Source organism: Dipodomys spectabilis, unplaced genomic scaffold (genome assembly GCF_019054845.1).
Source record: "Dipodomys spectabilis isolate Male_0828 unplaced genomic scaffold, ASM1905484v1 ptg000043l, whole genome shotgun sequence".
Classification (NCBI taxonomy): Eukaryota; Metazoa; Chordata; class Mammalia; order Rodentia; family Heteromyidae; genus Dipodomys; species Dipodomys spectabilis.
The window spans coordinates 15,434,964-15,455,222 of record NW_024870720.1 but is presented as its reverse complement, the minus strand read 5'-3'; the positions used below and the strand labels follow the sequence as shown (position 1 = coordinate 15,455,222).

At 38.9% G+C, this 20,259-nt stretch overlaps 1 protein-coding gene across 2 annotated transcripts in view; it reads right to left on the bottom strand.

Annotated features, from left to right (window-relative positions):
* Kit (KIT proto-oncogene, receptor tyrosine kinase) overlaps nt 1-20,259 on the bottom strand; it is an 87,418-nt gene that overhangs the window by 29,062 nt on the left and 38,097 nt on the right. For both annotated transcript variants that reach the window (XM_042678399.1, XM_042678400.1), the window contains exons 2-7: nt 19,785-20,054; nt 16,477-16,758; nt 15,059-15,195; nt 9,883-10,051; nt 6,417-6,606; nt 4,158-4,273 (exon numbers count right to left, since the gene is read on the bottom strand). In XM_042678399.1, the coding sequence (XP_042534333.1) occupies nt 4,158-4,273; nt 6,417-6,606; nt 9,883-10,051; nt 15,059-15,195; nt 16,477-16,758; nt 19,785-20,054 (1,164 nt within the window). The remainder of the gene's footprint in view (nt 1-4,157; nt 4,274-6,416; nt 6,607-9,882; nt 10,052-15,058; nt 15,196-16,476; nt 16,759-19,784; nt 20,055-20,259) is intronic.

The window sequence follows — 20,259 nt, the reverse complement described above, 5'->3', positions numbered from 1 at the left end:
TATATATATATATATGGGAAGGAAAGGTCAAGTGAATAACTTAAGGTACATATATGGCTATTTATTGCCCTGAGTCTGGTAATAAACCTTTGTAACCAAAGAGATCACAGTTCCTAAATAATTAGCATAAACATAAACTACCTAAACATCTTGATGATGCTATTGTCTATAACATTGACAGGAATTTGAGAAAGAGTAATTACCTATGAAGAAATCATTTTGTGGTAAAGATTTTTTTTTTTGGTTGGTCGTAGGGCTTGAACTGGGGGCCTGGGCACTGTCCCTCAGCTCTTCAGCTCAAGGCTAGCACTCTACCACCTGAGCCACAGCACCACTTCCTGTTTTCTGGTGGTTAATTAGAGATAAGAGACTCATGGACTTTCCTGTCTGGGCTGGCTTTGAACTGCGATCTTCAGATCCCAGCCTCCTGAGCAGCTAGGCTTACAGGCCTGAGCCACTGGTAACTGGCTGTGGTAAAGTTTTTAGAACTCTATTTTCCTTTTCTTTTTGCAAGGGAAAGAAATCATCCGTATCAAAGTTTTTAGAAGTTGAAATTTATTTCTATGCACATCTTGGATAAGCAATTCCAAGAGCAATTATAGTAATGCAAATTCAATGAACACTGACTTTTGTTTCACTTTATGCTTGAGTGAGAACACCCACTAGTTTCCTCTGTTGTACTCAATGACAGAAAAATGTGTTCTAGCTCTTGGCCATTGAAACCACTGTGAATGTCACTGACCCATGTAAACCATGGTCTGGTTAGAGAAATTAAAAACAGTATTAAGGCATGTGTGAGTTTTATATGTTACATATTTAAGTGTTCTCTTAACACTAATAGTCAGGTCGTAATATTTTAAAAGTCTCACTCATAAGATCCTCCTCACCAAACTTTCCCACACTCAATTTATTGAAGTCTACATTATGGAATTATCAAAACAAATGGATTTTTCAACTACCCAACATTAAACCATCTCAAATCAAGGACGTTTTTTATTGGCATTTCTTACAATTGAATCTATTAAGCAATTACATATCAGTGTCACTGGTAGTTTGAATTTCTGTGCTAACCCTATGCGTTTATTATCTTGACTTTTATTAATTCTCATTTCACGGAACCTAATTCCTTTCTCCCGTGGGAAGGTGATTTACAGAATAAGCCATCTAGTAGACCTATGTGTAACTGCTTCAGCTAAAATGATGTCAGTATGAACACAATGCTCAATGTTTTAAACTGTGAAGTGATTTAAGCTGTTGATTTGAAAGTTCAACATTTTGAAAAAAATCCTCACCTATAATGCTATGAAAAGAAAGAAAGAAACATATTTAAACCCAACAAACTAACTGTAACTATACAGAATGACTGGGTGATGGTTCACAAGAGGCAGACAGTTCACATAAAACATTCCAGCTTGCTGGAGTGCCACTGGCTTATGCCTGAAGTCCTAGAGATCTAAGGATTACTGAAGTCCATGAGATTCTTATCTTCAATTCACCAGCAAAAAGCTGGAAGTGGAGCTATAGCTCACGTGGTAGAGCAACAGCCTTTAGTGAACAAACTAAAGGACAATGCCCAGGCCCTGAGTTCAAGCTCCAGTTACATATATACAAATGTGTATACAATACATGCACATGAGCGCGTGCACACACACACACACACACACACACGCACGCACGCACGCACGCACGCACAGCTCTATCAAAGGACTTAGAATCCCAGTGGGTTAGAGAAGTGAAAGAAATACCTCTAGTGCTTATACAAAACCCCTAAGAAGAAAGCCTTCCTGAGCAGCAGGGGGTAAAGTCTACTTAACCTGCTCAGTATCCTTAGTGTGACCAAGCAGGACCTCAACCACAAGGTGGAAGATAGAAGACCCACACTAGATTACAGGAATAGGCTCTTTCTAACAGAGAGGGATCATTTTAGAAGTTAATGGCTTACCTGGTTTCAAACAAGCATGGGTTCCCAGCAGAAGTGATTACAATTGACCAGTCTGATAGCAGATTAGCCTTGAAAGTAAGATGGTAGCAATCCCCCCTCCCTCCCAAAGTTGGAAATGCTCTTCTATGGTCAATGTCTCATGACCAACGGGAAGATCACAAACTGGCAAAGAAGACAAAGGAGAGAGGGAGAGAACACAAAGCACATGACTGTAAAATCCCCAATGGCCCAGCTTCTCGAAGTCAGCTGTATGGAGAACAACACACCTTCATGATCTGCCATCCCTGAGCCACAGGAAAGAAAGGCTTGGAAACAGAGGGGAAGTATTTGGAAGGGCTGATCTGGCAGAGTAACTTTTATATCTGGGGAGATGAATAAATAACAAGGCTCATGCTAGTATTTATATCTGTTTATTTCACTTCTCTAGTGATTTTTTTACTGTATTTTCCAGACATATTGATCCATAGTAAATTGAAAATCTTTGTGTGGAGGTGTGGAAGGGTTCACTGTCATAGATGAACAAGTCTTACTATACTATAACACTCATAATAAAGTCTTATATAAGCCATTTGCATATTATGCTTGCAAGGATATTGATTTGCCTACAGTCATCTCTTAAATTAGTTGAATATTAAGATTTTTTCAGAAGTAGCTAATTTTGCCCATGTGTAGTAATAGTAAGCTCCTTTGATTAACATCTGAATTAATCTAGAAATATTTGAATTGAGGGCCAATGAGATATCAAATAATCAAAACTATCTGAGCAACTGAAATATTAATTAAGATTTCCCTTGGAAAGGGAGAGTTTGGAGTCAAATAAGTTTGGGATAATTCTCTCCATCCTGGAGCCTGCTCCTGGGGAAGTACAGAACATATTAAGGATTCTGTAAAGGTTGTTAATAAAAACTGTATTTTTAATTATAAGCATGCAACCCTTTTTTTTCATGGTACTGGGTATCGAACCCGGAGTGTTGCCTCTGCTCTGCTAGGCAAGCACTTTGCCACTGAGCTACCTCCCAGCCATCGACCTTTTTTAAATCTAAATTCACATTAACATTTTATTCAGGAAGCATAATGTTGGAAATGCTGACATAGTAAAAACAAACCCTTCTACATGAGCAATCAAAACTCCTGTCCAGATGGCCATTTCCTAGCTGTTTCTCTTCCCTATTTGTAAGTGGATTGGACTATTCACCCATCACCCATTCACCCATTAACAGGACTGAGCTGCAGCCTCAGATGGAGTCCTAAGTGAAATCACAGCAGGTGGGAAATCCAGGATAGGGCAGGGGCTCCCAGTCTGTGTTCCCACAACTATCCTTGTGACCCACACAGTCCTATTCCTCCCTTCTGAAAGGAAATGTTCTTTGGTGAATCCCAATCCCCATGCTACCCTCCAGCCAGGGATGGCCAATTCTAATAGCCATTTACTGAGCCACTGGGTCTCTGATAGAGCTGGTTTGGTAGATACTGGCCAGTCCTCCTTTGCAAACACAGGTTGGAGTCAGAGCAGAGCCAGGAGGAAGCTCCTCATTCAGCCAAAGCCCCAGTAGGGCTTTTCCACCCCCTTGGCCTTAGCCTCTGTGTAGGCATTTCCCCAAGAAGTTGTAGGGGTGAGAGGTGGGTGCTTACAGCAATGGAAGACTCAGTATTGAAGGTCTCATGAACATAACCAACTGTCCCCCCAACCACCTGCTATTCTTCCACAGTCCCCACATTTCTCAGGAATGACCCATTAGCTAGATTCACGTGCATCAGTCTCAATGGGAGAACAATCTATTAGGTGTCAATAGTGGGACAGCCTGGGAAGAAGAGAAAGTGCTATAACAGAGGACAGTCATGTCAGATTTCCCATGCATTGTCAAAGTCCAGTTCCTACGCATCCGCCTCCCTACTTCACATCCATAATAGTCTATTGTCCCTCAAACAACTGTGATTTTCAGCATTGATGGCCTCCGTTTACTTCAGAGAGACAGTTTCTAGCATTTGTGCCACTTTTATGTGGTCATTGAAATGTAGGGCAAGGACTAGGTTTTACTCTTCTAACCACCAAACCATGCAGTCTCTGTTAAAGTCAAAATTATCATGAAACATTATTTACATAGTACACAAGAAACGCAGTTGTGCAGGTGTTACAGACAGGAGCCTCAGTGTGCAGTAATAAATAAATATATAGATATAGATAGACAAGGAAGGAGCTCTGAATTTTACTTACTGTTCACATAAACACTAAAGGTCACAGAAGCATTGACATCAGAGTTGGACACAAGAAATGTGTAGGTGCCTCCCTCGGTCCCTTTTAATCTGGTTAGATGAAGTTTGCTTACATATCTACAAAGAAAAGATGATAATCAACCTCCAGTAGACAAGACCTGTCCTTTTACACTTCTATCTGGAACTACATGTGTATTTGAAGAGAAATAGAACTCATTGAATTCCCAGCAGTAACAAAATTCATATTAAAAATGCATACGCAGTTGATGTGGGACAAATGACTGCCCTATGACAGCAGAATATGGAAAGGCCAGTTAACACAATCAGGCCCCTGCTCCTGCCCTCATGGGCTATCCTCATGACCACGTCCCTCTGCCCACGCTATTTCCTCCCTCTGTGGGTGTCCTCAACTTCACCTACTTGGACAAACCCCAACCTGGCTAGCATTCATACATCCACCATCATCATGGGGACCCTGCAGCCCTTCCAGAGCTACACACTCCACCACTCCCACACCTTGTTTCTTGGGGTTCCACAATCTTCTGGGATTTCTTCTATCCCACTAAATTCTTTTTCCCAGAATCCTAGAATGGTGACTGCATATTCTACAATCTCGAGCAAATCCCTGACATGCACTCTGATGTGCCTGTCTGTAGCCCATGAACAATTCTCCTCAAATGCAGTACCCTTGGCACTCTCCCCTTACCAGAGGACAACCGCTCTTGCTGTAAACCACCTGCTGCTTGATCCTAACTTTCCAACCTTAATCTCTAGTGCAGGTATCTCTGTATTATGCCTTGTGTGCTCTGCATTCTTCTATCCCCAGCTCCTTATGGGCCCTGCTGTGGGAATTACTCATACCTTATGCCTGCAACTTTCTGCCAAAGACTGCCTTTCACACTGAGACTGACTAGATGTTGATAGCCTGCAAGGTCTGCAGACCATGAGTAACTGTGATGGGAGTACGCAAGCCCCAGAGTGCAGGGCTCCCAACAGTCACCTCCCAACCCATACACCTTTACTTGGATCCTTTCCCCATTCCCTGACAGCTCCCTGTTAAGCACCTGAGCTCAGATTCTGTCCCATGGAACTTGATCCAAGACATTCTAGTCAGAATTCTCAAGATTCAACCTAAGAGTACCTTCAGCTTCTCCTTTCTTCTCACTCAGTCATTCCCCAAATCCATCTTCTGTCTACCCTCAGTTCTCAACCCAAAGCACTGTCCTGTCTCACCCATAGTCTTCCAAGAGCAAGGGCTCCTGACTACACAACTCTATCCAGACACCTGCCCCTGATGCGTCATTTCACCTTGATCAATCCTTTTTATCCCTCTGCTGTTTCTTCTTCCATAAAAATGGGGGAAGAGCATCTTCATATACAGTTTGTGAGGACTAAAATGACACATAAGGCACTCAGAACTAGGCCTGACAGAAAGAAAGGCATGTTCACTACCCATAATGTATTATTACTAGCCAACCACGGTGGTGCCTGTGATCCCAGCACTTAGGAGAATCATGAGTTTGAGGATAGCCTACGCTACAAATTGAGACCCTGTCTCAAAAAGTATTATTGCTACTATTATATTGTTTTGAGGATCAAGTAAGAGTTCTGACATTCATTGTGTGGCCTAAAGTTATTCAATAATCCTTAGTTTTAAGACTTTTAAGAAATAAGTAAAGATACTCCTTTTTCTAAAGTGATTTTATTTATTGTATCCTACATATATATATGTTGAGCTCTTTTGGGGGGGCTATCCTCAGAACTCTTTAAGAGAGAACTACTCCTACTTTACAAATGAGAAAACTGAGGTAGAGATTCAGTCTGCCTGTCTGTCTATCTCTCTCATGTTTATATACAGAGGAAAAGGGATTATTCAGATGAGGATTCAAGAGGCAACCATTTCCAGGCCCAGAGTTGTTGGCTTATGCCTATAATCCTAGCTACTCAGGAAGTTGAGATCTAAGGACTGAGATCTGAAGCTAACGTGGGAAGAAAAGCCTGAGACACATCACAAATTAGCCAGCCAAAAGATGGAAGTAGAGCTGTGGCTCATGTGGTAGACCACTAGCTTTCAGTGGAAAAAGCTAAGAGCGTCTACTAGCCCTGAATTCACACCCTAATACAGACATAGGGGGGAAAATGGTAGAGACAACCCTAGATTTCCTTAGCTGTGTCTTCTCATGCATTGATGGGACAAAGAAATAGGATCAGACAAGTAGGAGAGGGGGGACATGGGGAATCTGCAGGGCCCAGATCTTACCTGATATTGCTTTCGTTCTCAGACTTGGGATAATCTTCCCATTTGTTGGTGGATGTCTTGTTCATGTACATCCACTGCTGGTGCTCAGGTCTGGGGTAGGCTTCATACTCAACAATCAAATCTACATTTTCTCCATCATTTACAAATATCGTTGTGTTCATCATGGAGAAGATATTAATGAATCCTTTATCTAATTATAACACAGTAAGACCAAAATTGTTAGCCTCCACTGTCTGACAAAAATCACAACCTAAATAGAGTTACAATGATGATTGACTGCCTTCCAGTATTAATTGGCAACAAGAAGTAAGAAAATGTGAGCTAGCCGTGTTACCTTTTACGCTGCTCTCGCAAATTCCCTGCCATATGGTGAGAAAGAACACACACTGGAAATGGAAAGCAGTTTCCTAAGAGATCTGTCTCTATCTCAAGTCTTCTAAATCTACTAGTCTTGATGTATTTGGGGTTAAAAGAGATCTGAGCTAAACAGCTCACTCCAGAACCATTAGAGTTGTAAATGTGATAAGGTCAGTATTTTTTTTAAAAAAGGTCAACCTTTAAATAAAAGTGAAAGAATCCTAAAGTATAACAGAGATGCTGAAAGAATGCAATTTTGTATTTGAAGAAAAATATACCTAGGTATCTCATCACACCATACATATTACTGGTAAATCACAGGTGACTTTTTGATAATGAACCTATACTTTTATGTAAGCCACAGAACTATTTACTATCAGACTTCTAAAGAGTGAGAAGGGCCAGGTATGGTAGTACATGTTTGCTATCCCAAAATTAAGAGGATGTGGCAGAAGTATAATGAGTTCAAGACCAACCAGGGCTGCAGAGTGAGACCTTAGAGAAAAGGAAGGAGAAGGGAAAATAAGATGGATAGAAGAGATGAGGAGAGAGAGCCAGGAAGAGAGGCTGAGAGGGGACTGAGGGTTTTGAAGCATTTAGGAAGCAACAGAACAAAAATACCTTAACAATTTCAATGCGTAAACATTAAAAAATTTCTGTATAGCACAATTAACAGAAAAGAGGAGGACATTAAATATAAAAAAGAGAGAAATGTTTGATCAAACTTGTAATTAAAATCTAATACCACTTTTCACTTATTAAAATAGCAAAACTAATTTAAAATAATCTCTAAGCAGCATGCAAGTGTGATAAAATAACATTGAATTACACACTACATGCTGGCAGGACTCAATTACATATTTTTAAATCTAATCGTATAGTTGTGATTTGAGAATTCCCCTTAAAATTGGGGTAGTTACATATACAAAAAGGACTATTTATACAGTTACAACATGTTTAAATGACAAAACAGAAAATCATCAAATAATGCAACACACACACACACACACACACACACATACACACAAATAAGTCAGGATGGTCTCAAAGTTGGATTCTCTCCACTACTCCATATTTGTATCCAGATCCTACTTCAAGTCCCTAAAAAATTACTATTCTGTCTCTTCTTACCCCTGCCCCACCACTAGCAACTCCTGGAATAATACAGGCCAGATTCAGATTTCACAACCACAATTCTTTCCAGTCACACATTTATAATTCTTGGAAATTGATGAATGGATTTTTAAAATCCGATTACATACAACAATATGCTCAAAACATCCTTTCTAATTGCTTTCTGGAGCTGAAGCTGATATATCAACATGCTCCCTAATCAACTTAGCAAATTAGTACTTATGGAGTTTAATATTTTAAAAGCATGGCCTTCTATTCAAATTAATAAATGGTTCACAATCACGTTTGGGGACAAAGTAGAACACCACTTTCTGTGTGCTGACTCTGTAATTACTAGGAAGGACTCTTTTTCAGTCTGGTGAGATATTTTCCCTTAGAACACAGGCAGAGACACCAAAATTTTAGAAGACTATTGTAGGATAAATCACACAGTACTGTTTCACAAATTATTAAAATTTGAGGAGGGGGGAGAAGAGAGATGAAAACAAACATTGTATCATTTCATTATTGCTCATGATGACAAATTTCATGCTACAAATACTTAATCAGAGCCAAGCTCCAAGAAAACAGTTGCTCATATGTGTGTGCATATTGTAATATTTTATACTTATATAAATTCTATTTAGTAATTAGATCTGAATAAAGTTGGGAAAAGTTTTCTAAAACTTAAAAAAAAACTTTTAGAAAATTGATGAAGTCAAATTTACACTTAAAAGATAAAAAAGGTATGAATGGAATACCTTAAAAATAGCTATTCTTGTTCTCAGCAAATCAAAACCATCAAGTAACTCACATCATTTGCTCTCTTTACGTGTATATTTAGGTAATAGCTCTGTGAGATTTTTTTGAGGGTAGAGGCAGGGAGTACTCAATCAACTGGCAGACCAGACCAGATATGATAGACTCAGGCATATGACCGTGTTCTGCTACTGTTGGGTAGTAGAATCAAACTCATTGCCCTCCTTCCTGATGGCACATTTTTTAGGCTGCAGATGAGGCTCCAGCAACAACTAGTATATGTCTGAGTCAAGCAGAAAAGGTCAGTTGATGTTAGGGAAATGAACCCTAAGATATGTATTCAAATGTTTTTTTCTTTAATGCGATTGTTTCTAACATATTTGTTAGATGATTTCTTTGTTGCTTTGTATGTCCCTCCCCCACAGTATAACCCCTGCTTTCACTGTATTTGATGTTGGTATAATTTGTGGAGGGGAAGGGAAAAAACAAATCGTTTATATAGGGATACAGGTGGACCCATTGCAACAATGAGATGTACAAGTCGTTATGTTGAAAAACGAACTTTACAACTTTGGTAGGGGGGGAGGGGGGAAGGAGGATTTGATGGGGGTGTGTGAGGGGGGGGAGGATGGGAAGGGATGGGAAGGAGAAACAAAGGAGGAGGCAACAATGCTTGATAAGAAATGTACTCCTTATTTTGTCCATGTAATTGTAACCCCTCTGTACAGTATTTTCACAATAAAAAAAAAAAGAAGGGAGTTACAGAACAGGAAAATCTCAATTCAGCCCATACTACAAATGAACTAGGGCCCATAAGTGGCAAAATAATGAGGCAAAAAGTAGAGGAGCCCAACCAAAAGATTCAGAGAAACACTGTAGGCTCTAAGCACTGAGCTGCCTGATAAGCAAAGCCAGTGATCATTTCCAAACATAAGTCAATCAGCAAGTACTAGAATTTTAGAAAAACTAAATTTCTACTTTATTTGGTGGAAGGAGGCAGTAGGTAGCTCAGAGACAGGCTGGAATGTTAATAACAACTTCTCATTTTTTTCTGTTAAAACCGGTAGAATTTGCTTTTGTGTTCTAGGTGAAGAGGGTACAAAATATAATATTCATTCATTTGGTGCTAATAAAATTCCAAGAATCTGTTCATAGAATTTCATTTACATAAAAAGGAAAACTAGTAATTTCTTTTTTCACTATTTCCAGTAATTTATAAATTCCCAGAGATATTTACCTACTACTTTCAAGGTTGTTGTGACATTTGCCGATCCAAAAGAATTATTGGCGTAACACATGAACACTCCAGAATCATTAACTCTTGTTGAGCTGATAGTCAATGCTTCTTGGCGTTTATAATCGAAGTCACCCTGATGCCAGCTATTGCGTTGTACCTGTGCTTTAGTCTGTTGGTTTCAGAAGAGGAGAAAAATACACATACACATAGAGAGATTACCATATAATTTATATTCAGGGATCTTTCCTAAATTAAAAATAGCAGCAATTAACTTCTCCATATTAGCATTCATTAGACCCTACTGAAGTAGGAATAATAAAACATGGTGACAAGCCTGTCACTAGAAGCCTTCATATTCCAGGGTTACATTGAAAGATAGTCATTATTAATGAGTAGGGAAAACATGAAAATGAATTCCAAATTCTGTGCTGTATGTATCCTATCTTCAAAGTTACTACTTAAAAAATATTATAGAATACTGATGATTTGTAATATGAGTCTGCTTACTTAGGTCATTAACATTCTTTTTCTGTTCTGTTGCTCAGTGATTGAAAGAAAATACATTGCTACTCACAATAAGATTCTATTTTATTACCATTTAGTCTTCATAGGGACAACAACAGCATCAGAATGTCTACAAACAACCTGGAAGTTCATCCTACAGTTTCTTACCTATTGATATTCTGACATCTACCAAAGAAAGGAGTTGGGAGTTAAGAGACATAGAAGACCAAGCCCCAAAGGATTTAATCATGTGTTGTGGATTTACTTTTGTAATGTCACCATCCCAAACATAGTGTCTACAGACAAGACATGAAGAGGCTGCTTACACTTAAAATATCATAAGAAAACCCTAATATAAATAAGAGCAACACTATTGAAAAGATAAGCAGAGCGGGACACGGCTTACTGTATCTTCCAAATTTCATGTAATGTGTGTACATTCCTATCACAATGCAAAAAAAAACCCTCATACATACCTCCTATATCTATATAGATGTATCAATCTAGACCAAAAAGAGAGGGGGGGGAAGGGAGAGAGAAAAAGAGAGAAAGAAAGAGTGAAAAAAAGAAAGAAAAGGGGAGAGAAAGAAAGAGAAAGAGAAAGAAAGAAAGAGAGGGAAGGAGGGAGGGAGGGAGGGATGGAAAAAAGGAGGGAGGGAGGGAGGGAGGAAGGGAGGAAGGGAGGAAGGGAGAGAGGGAGAGAGGGAGAGAGGGAGGGAGAAAGGAAGGAAGAAAGGAAGGAAGGAAGGAAGGAAGGAAGGAAGGAAGGAAGGAAGGAAGGAAGGAAGGAAGGAAGGAAGGAAGGAAGGAAGGAAGTGAGAGAGGAAGGAAAGAAGGGAGGGAGGGAAGGAAAACAGTTGTTGATGACAAAGATCAATATCAAGGGTGATTCCTTGGCCAGGTGGCTATAACATAGTTAACCCATCAGCCAGTGATATCTGTTAGAGCCATCCTTGTAGAAAGCAGCTTTGAAGGATGCTCATAGCCTCTAATTTACTCTAGCAAATATTATCTAGGAGAAGCTGGGAAGGTGGCTCGGTGGTAGAGTGCTACCTTGCATGCACGAGGCCCTTGGTTCGATTCCTCAGCACCACATAAGCAGTAAAAGCCAGAAGTGGCACTGTAGCCCAAGTGGTAGAGTGCTAGCCTTGAGCTGAAGAGCTGAGGGACAGCACCCAGGTCCAGAGTTCAGGCTCCACAACCGACAAAAAAAAAAAAAAAAAAAAATCTAGGAAATTAAGAGAAGAGCTTCACATGTTGACTATAGTGGTAACTCAAAGTGATCTGAAAGCACATAGGAAACAGCAATAAAAGTTATGACTGTGTGGAAGATAAGCATTTGTGTTACCTAAAGAAGGAGAAATTGAGTGGGGGCCCTAGTAGTTCACACCTATAATCCAAGCTACTCATGAGGCAGAGATCTGAGAATTGAAGCCAACCTAGGCAAGAAAGTCTGTTAACCTCATATCCAATTAACACCAAAAATGTGGAACTGTGGTTCCAGTGACAGAACATTAACCTTGAACAAAAGTAAGCTTAGGGACAATGCCCAAGCCCTGCGTTCAAGCCCCAGTATAGGGAGAAAAAAGAAAAAGAATTTTAAAAAAATTACCTTACAACTGCCACCATAACTGAGAGGAAGGGGGACACAAATATGAAAAAAATATAGAAATATGGACCAATATATGGACAAAATATGAAAAGCTCTGGGCTATGTAGGATTTATAAGGAGAAGCAAGCCACTTGTGATCATGGAGCACTTAACATGGAGTCAAACTGATTTATGCTATGAATGTATAAAAGATATGTCCCAGATTTTAATGACTGAACATGAAAAAATGCAAAATATCTAATTAACAAAAATGATGGCATTTGGATAATGGACCAAAGGCAACATTATTATTAAAATTACTTTTTCTGGGTTGCTTTTTTATTTTATTATAATGTATCTAGTAGAAAAAATTTAAAATCATGAGACTCGTGCATACTATCAAGTACTGCTAGTGATAAACAAAGGATTAAAGTTAGTCCCCCCCCCCCAGTACTATCATACTTAGGAATTTCTTATTCAGTACTGGAGATGAAGCCCAAGGCTATTCACACAGTAGCCAAGTATTGTATCATTGAGCCAGCCACACTCTATCCCAACTTTTGAAACTTTTTTTAACATCAAAATGAGCACACAAGGACTAGGAATGTGGCTCAAATGGTAAGGAACTTGCTAGAGCAAGGCCTTGAGTTCAAATCCTAGTACCAGAAACAAAAAAGCAACATAAAAGTTGACGGTTGAAGGTGAAGAAAAAGAAGAGAAACTGGCTGTCCTCTTAACTTGCTGGGTTTGGGAGCAAGTCAAAAGTACCACCAGCATTAGCTTTCACTTATAGAAAGTGTGAGGGAACAAATGTGCCTGTAAGATCTTGCCAGCATTGAACACCGGGTAGACCTGAAGCCATTCCTTCTGTGAATCTCTTCAAAGGACTGGTTGAAATCTGCCATTCCACTGTAGAATATCAATGAACAAGAACATGCAATGACCAAGTCAAATGACAGCTTCAAAGTAAAGTGACAGTGGTCATTGTCCATCAGACTCTCCAAAAGCAGAAGGACAATGGGTAGATTAGATAGATACTAAGTTCTGGACTGAAAGTATCTCTCTTTCACTTGTCAAAGCCTGGAGTCTACAATAGGGCACTGCGCAGGAACACTATGCTGGATGGACAGCTTGGTCCTCAGTGAGGTGATATAAAAATCTAAATCCTGAAGGTCATGGTGTAGGATACTGTCAAGATTGGAAATAGGAATAAATACAAATACCAATGCTCAGAAGCATTAGCAAAGTTAACCAAGATTAACACATGATGGATAAACTATCTTATGCTTCAATAAATTTTAACAACTCTAAAAACTTATTTATCCTACATTTCATTGAGGTAAATTTATCCTAAATGGTCAGGATCAAACATTATTACTTTAAAATAATTTCAGAGTACTAACAGTATTCCAAATTAAGCCAAAGAATATCAATACAGTGTTCATGGGTGAACTCTGGCAAAGAGCCACGAGTGCCATCTGCAAGTCACACATTACATGTTTGCACGTGACTTGGTTTGCTTTAACCCTTGGATGTACACACTGGGCTTTCCCCCAAAGAGCTCCCAACGCTAAAGCCTTATCTAACAGCACCAGAGGATTAATTGGGAATAGCATGCAGGGCTCCTGGGAAAAATGGTTCAGAACAAATCACCTGAGGCAATTTAATTTCTCATCTCAAAAAGGCTAATTTTTATACAGAGGCTCAAAACACACATGGGCTAAATCATCTGAAACCAAGGATTAGAGAAAGCCAATTAATATGAGACTGTGTTCAGTAAGGTTAGCCAAAAAGCCATACATAAGCTATTCTTTTTTATTACCTTAAATGACATAGAAACTAAAAATTATTTCTCTGAGCCATCAGTATGGAAGAAGTCTCTCATACAATCCATTCCCCAAAGCAGCCTTCATTGAGCAAGAGAGTATCCATCATGGGTCCACACAAATATATCACCATGTCCCTAAGTTACGCTAATCATCATGGTTATTTTTTAACAAATCATTTTTTAACCGGGCATGAAATTGCCAATACTAAATATAAGGCATGTAGAGGAGGAAGAGATATAAAAAGGAGTATAAAGAGTATTTCTTTTTTCCAAGGTAATGTATACATACATGGTAATGAAGAGAAGCCTCTGGTAGCTAATTAACTAGATAGCAGAGATTACTTTAAAAAAGGCCTAGCTAAGATGTATTGAGTTTTAACATATGTTGAACACACTATCTGACAAATACTAGTGATTCAATATCCATTTATTAAGTGAATGAGAGCCTAAACATGTTCAAATATTTTGGATTGAAGATAACCATGTTATTAATAGCAACCGAAACAAATAAAGGACCATTAGCAATCTAATCTCAGGTAAGCGCTTCAAAAGAGAAAACCAGATCCATAGAACACTCATCACTCAAATGATTAGGCTATGCTGTTGGGGACAGAAAAGCTTCTTGATTCATATCTGACCCATTTATTTATTCTTTGTAAATACGGAGGGGAAAAACTTGGGAAACTTTTTTACTATCTTAAGTTACTTAGCCTGAGCAGAAAAATAATTTTAATGATATTTGTACAGTTAACCATTTAAAAAATCTATTGAAGTCATTCAAAGAAACAGTATTAAATAATAACATGAGGCCAGAGTTACGTAAAACTTTTTCAGAATAAATTTCAAGAAGATAGTTCTCAATAATAAGAAATGCGGTGAGGCATTGGTGGCTCACACCTAAATGTGACAGATAAAGTTTGAAAGCCAGCCTGAAAGGTCCATGAAATTCTATCTCCAATTTTAAAAATCTAGGCTGATGGTATGGCTCAAGTGGTAAAGCACCAGATAAACAATCAAGCTAAGTAAACCTGAAGCTTTGAGTTCAAGTCCTGGTACCCCTAAAATAGCAATAATAAAAAATGTATATGTGGAAATACATAGAGGCAATATATATATGAATATATTTTCAGATAATTTCAAAAGATAAACATACTACTGGAGTCACCCTAGGACATGCTTTTAAGGGAAAACCTTAAAAATCTTTACACAGAGAACAAAATATTGAGACAAATAAAGGAAAACAATTCACTTACTTGACTGTTCTCCTTTATCCACATGGAACCCACAGAAGAAGACACATCTTTTATTGTGCATATCACTGTAAAGACTTCCCCTTCCCTAAGAAGATAGCTTGGTTTGGATATAGACACAATTGGTATAGCTTTGATGGCTAGAATAAAAAGAAATGGATTTAAACAATTTCTTCTATTACTGATTGAAATTTTAGCTTGCCTTTTTAAATCTTTGCTCAAATGTGCACAGCTGACTTCACTATCTTCTAAATAAAATAAAAAGTATATCTGAAGACAGGCAGCTGGGTGCCAGTGGCTCATATCTGTAATTCTAGCTACTCATGACAATGAGATCTGAAGATCCAGTTTGAAGCCAAAAAGCTTGGGCAGACAAATGATAGAGACTCTTTTATCTCCAATTAACCAGCAAGAGGCCAGAAATGGAGGTGTGGCTCAAGTGGTAGACTGCCTGCCTTGAGTGGAAAAAGTGACACAAGAGCTGGAGATCCTGAGTTCAAGCCCCAAGATTGACACTACAAAGGATGTTAGCAATTAAACCATGCATCCTTCAAGTAAATTCATTAATATTGAGGGGAAAAGATAGGAATGGCTACTAAGAGATTGCAATGATTCTGGTAAATTGCTTTTTCAAGACAGGAAAGAACCCAGCATAGTGAAGCAGGTTTCGTTTTTACCTCAGACAACCTTGGGTGATTTCATGGAATGTGACTTAAAAGTAATTACATCCTTCTAACCAAACAGGCATCTTTCCCAGGCACCGTACAAATAACATCTTGCTTGTCTCTGAAAATCTCAGTTTTTAAGTTAACTAAAATGTTCCTTAATTTCAATGAGCATACCTTTTCAAAAGTCTTAATAAAAAAAAACTGTACTAAAAAGCTGAATACCAACTGCTGTCGATTAAATAATCTCAGATATAAAATCCAGATTTTTATCTTCTGGTTACTGAAATATCCTACTTGGTGTCATAATAATAACAGACTATAGCTATAGTTTCCTTCTCAGATCTCAGAGATTGAGGATGTATGAAAATGGATTAGCTAAAAAGAAAGTCAATGCAGGTATTAATGATGAATCACAGAATGAATTACTTGTACACTAATCTTTTCAAACAGTATAATTAAAGCTTTCTATCAGGTGGGTACACTTTGGGATATCCTAAGTCAGCAGATATAATGACCATCCCAGTATGTTCTAAATGCCAATCTCAGGCAGGCATACCTACCTTAGCCAACAATGGTCATGGATCTATTAATTGAAGCTGGGACTATGAAAGGATGAATTCAAAAGCAGCTAGGTTTTTAGGAGCTGTGAATTAATGAAAACCATGTGATCGCCAATAGTAAGGTAGGTCAGAGAGAAAAGAAATGGTTGACATGGTTTTCCTATCATTAAAAGAGGAAAGGAAAGGGCCATACCTGCTCTTACTTTCAGGACAAGTCTATCCGACAAAACCAATTTCCCATCTCGCTCTGCAGCACAACGGAAACAGAGACGGTGGTAGGCTCGCTTGACATTTTTGATGGTGATGCCAGCCTTGGGATCAGGGACAAACGTCAGGTCTTTGGGGAGAGGTTTCCCCTCACACTCCCTGAGGGAGTAATTGTCCACTTCTGGGTCGGTTAGAGGACAGCGAACCAGTGTATCATTATCTTCTTTACCATACAAGAGAAGGTTAACAAGGAAGAGCTTGTCCGGATCTATAAGCATATCAAACAATAATATTTTTTAAGTGAAAACATTTTTCAAAGACCTAAAATGTTGCTTTTCATGACTGCAATCCCTAGTGGCCCAAGCAACTTATTTCCTGTGTGAACAAAAGCAAACTCTATCCATATAGTAGAAACAATTAAAAGTGAACATTTATTAAATAATTTCCAAGTGTCAAGCACTAACCTTTGACCATCACACATTTTATCTAACTCTTCAGAGTGTCTCTACATGATCAGAGATCTATCTGAAATGCTTGAGATCTGAAGTGTTTCAGATATTATTACAGTTTTGAGTTTGGAATATCTGCAGAGATTTTATTGATGAAGCTCTAGAATTCAAAATTCCAGATCTAGAATTTTTCCAGCAACATGTCAATGCTCAGAAAGTTTTAAGGCATTTTGGGTGTTGGATTTCTGGATCAGGAGATATTGCAACCTGTACCATTCAAAATACTATTTTGATCTGGATGAAGAAACAGGTCTTTCCTTATGTTGTTACATATGTTGCCTGGAAATTGCTGTGCAGAAACCCAAACCTAGGTCTGACTGATATTAAACTTTGAGCTCTTACAACTCTGGTAATACTTTATTACAATAGTTATTCTTTTTCTACAACAAATATAAATGTCCTAAACACATCAGTTAAAAATAAGCCAGTCTGATGACTCATGGTGAGGGCAGAGAAAAATGTCTTTTCCTCTGACTCCTCTATGTAGGACTCTGTCCAGATCTGAAAGGCCTCCGATTGTTCAGTTTCTAATGGGATTCTAGAAAACCCTGAATACATTGAAAGGAACTGATAATTCTGGAAGGGAAATAACTTCAACACATGAGAACAGATAGTAAATTTCAGAAATACCATGGCAGATACTTTACTGCCCAAGCCAGGACACTTTTGAGTGGAAGGCGCACTACAAAGCGTTAGGCCAGGACACTGGTCACTAACAAGGAATGGCTGAGGACCTACCTCATAGATGCAAAGCCTAACAATAGCCTGTTACCCCCAGCTGTAAACACAGAAGAGGGGATAGGCCAATGGATTACACTAAAGTTCTGTTTTTAGATTGTCCTTTCTGTCTGAAAATTAGTTTTCTCATTAAAATGAATTTAAGCTAGGCACTGGTGACTTGTGCCTGTATTCCTACCTACTCAGGAGGCTGAGATATGAGGATCAAGGTTTGAAACCAGCCTATGTGGAAAAGTCAATTCTGTCTCCACTTAAGCAGCAAAAGTGCTAGACTTGAGGCATGGCTCAAGTGGTAGAGTACCAGCTAAGCAAGTGAGAAAGCAAGCAAGAGTGTAAGGCCTTGAGTTCAAGTCCTGGCAATAGCACCAAAAAAAAGTATTTTAACTTTACTGAAATATATTAACTTTGAAAAAAGTTCAAAGTATGAATTGGAGGTCACTGTTGGCTGTTTTTCTGTCTAAACTTTTACCCTTCCAACTATGCTTGTCTTCTTTCATCAACTACATGTGGCTTCTTTTATCACTGTGGCATAGATTACTTAAGTAAGTTACAATTACGGATAGTTCAAGCTTATAGATGACTTTCCCATAAAACAAAGCTTGTGAGCTCTCTGAGTGATTTGGTTAATCCAGTGGTTTTCTTGTTTTTGTGTGTGTCTATCCTATTAAGAATAATAAGTCAGTCATTACCATCCGAAAATTATGGACCACCTTCTCAAATGTCACCAACAATTATGAACTATACCCTGAAGCTAAGCTGGAGCTTTTGAGTGTGCATTTCTTCTCAGCTGCCCACATAGAAAAGGACAGCTGATAAACTAAGCAGAGGCATAGTCAATTCATAGCAATCTTCTGAGTCCTCTTAATAACTCCTGATAAAGCATACCAGCGTTTGCATAATCCTGTCCCTCTATCCATCGCTAAGGAAGACAGAGCAAATCATTTTAGATCTAAGTACTAAGATGAGGAACTCAAATCTCTGGAGACAGCAGATCTCCTATCTGTATGATGCCACACTGTTCATCCACAAGATTATGGATACAGGGTCCTTATGTCTCAGGCATTTAGTTAGTTAGTTAGTTAGTTAGTTAGTTAGTTAGTTAGTTAGTTGCTGGTCCTGTGACTTGAATTCTGGGCCAGGGTGTTGTTCCTGAGCTCCTTTTGCTCAAGGCCAGCGCTCTACCACTTGAGCCACAGTGCTACTTCCAGCTTTTTCTGTGATTAATTGGAGATAGGAGTATCACAGACTTTCCTGCCTGGGCTGGCTTTGAACTGCTATCATCAGGTCTCAGTCTCCTGAGTAGCTTAGATTACAGGCATGCACCACCACACCAGGCTTTCAGACCATTTCTTAAAGACAGTGAAGAACTAGAACCAGGACTCTGCTTCCCCCATAACGTGGATAGCTCAGTTTTTACATCAACCACAAGCTATATGCCCTAACCTAGCTAACCTCATCTGAACAAAATTGTAAAAGCACAGGTAAATTGCTAGATTTATCATAGGAAATGAAGCCTGTACCTCTGTCACATTTTTTTCCTTTTGTTTCTAAGAAATCATAATTTTTTTTAAAAAAAAAAGAAGAATCAACTCTATTTAGAACTTGTGTAAGACAAAGGATGCTGAACTGACTGAGTTGCTTTCCTGGACCTTATTCCATAGGAGAGGGCCAAATCTTTTGAAGTCCTGATCTTTTAGGCCTTGAGAGGCCTCTGATTCTCTAACATGTTTTTACTAAGTGGGAATATCTAGTATCTCAATAACGCAGCTTTCCCAGAGGACATAATTAATTGTCAGGGTTTACTCCATGCACCCAGACAAATGAGCTACACATACTATAATCTCATTAGGAAAAGTACCACAGCCTTGTACACCACCAGCTGGGGTCACATTCAAAGCCACCATAAAAGATGGAGAAAACCAGAGGACAAACATGACCGAAAGCTTTCTAGAGCTAGCCAACAAAATTTTACCTATAGGCTATCTATAATTAGGAATGGGATATTGAGCCCTCTAAGTCACAGCGTCACATGAAGCTGAGCATTTACCTCTAACAAACACATAAATGGAACTCTTCAAGCCATCTTTGTTGACACATGTGTATTTGCCTGTGTTGGTGACCTCCGCTTTTTCTCTGATCCATTCATTGTGCTTATTTTCACTTGTCTGATCCAGGGATTCAAAAGTCCATTTGACAAAGGCGGGATCGGAGCATATCAGCCTGATGGTGTCACCTGCGCTGACTATTAACTCTGACTGTGCTGGCTCGATGGATGGGGAAGCCGGTTCTCCTGGACTCACAGACGGTTGAGAAAAGTCTGCCAAGAAAAACAAGGAACATGCTGAGTCTGATCTTCCATGGAGAAAGAATTTCTTTTTTTTTTTAATTGTGAAAATACTGTACAGAGGGGTTACAATTACATGGGCAAGATAATGAGTGCATTTCTTATCAAGCATTGTTGCCTCCTCCTTTGTTTCCCCTTCCCATCCTCCCACCCAATCCTCCCCGCTCCCACCCACCCC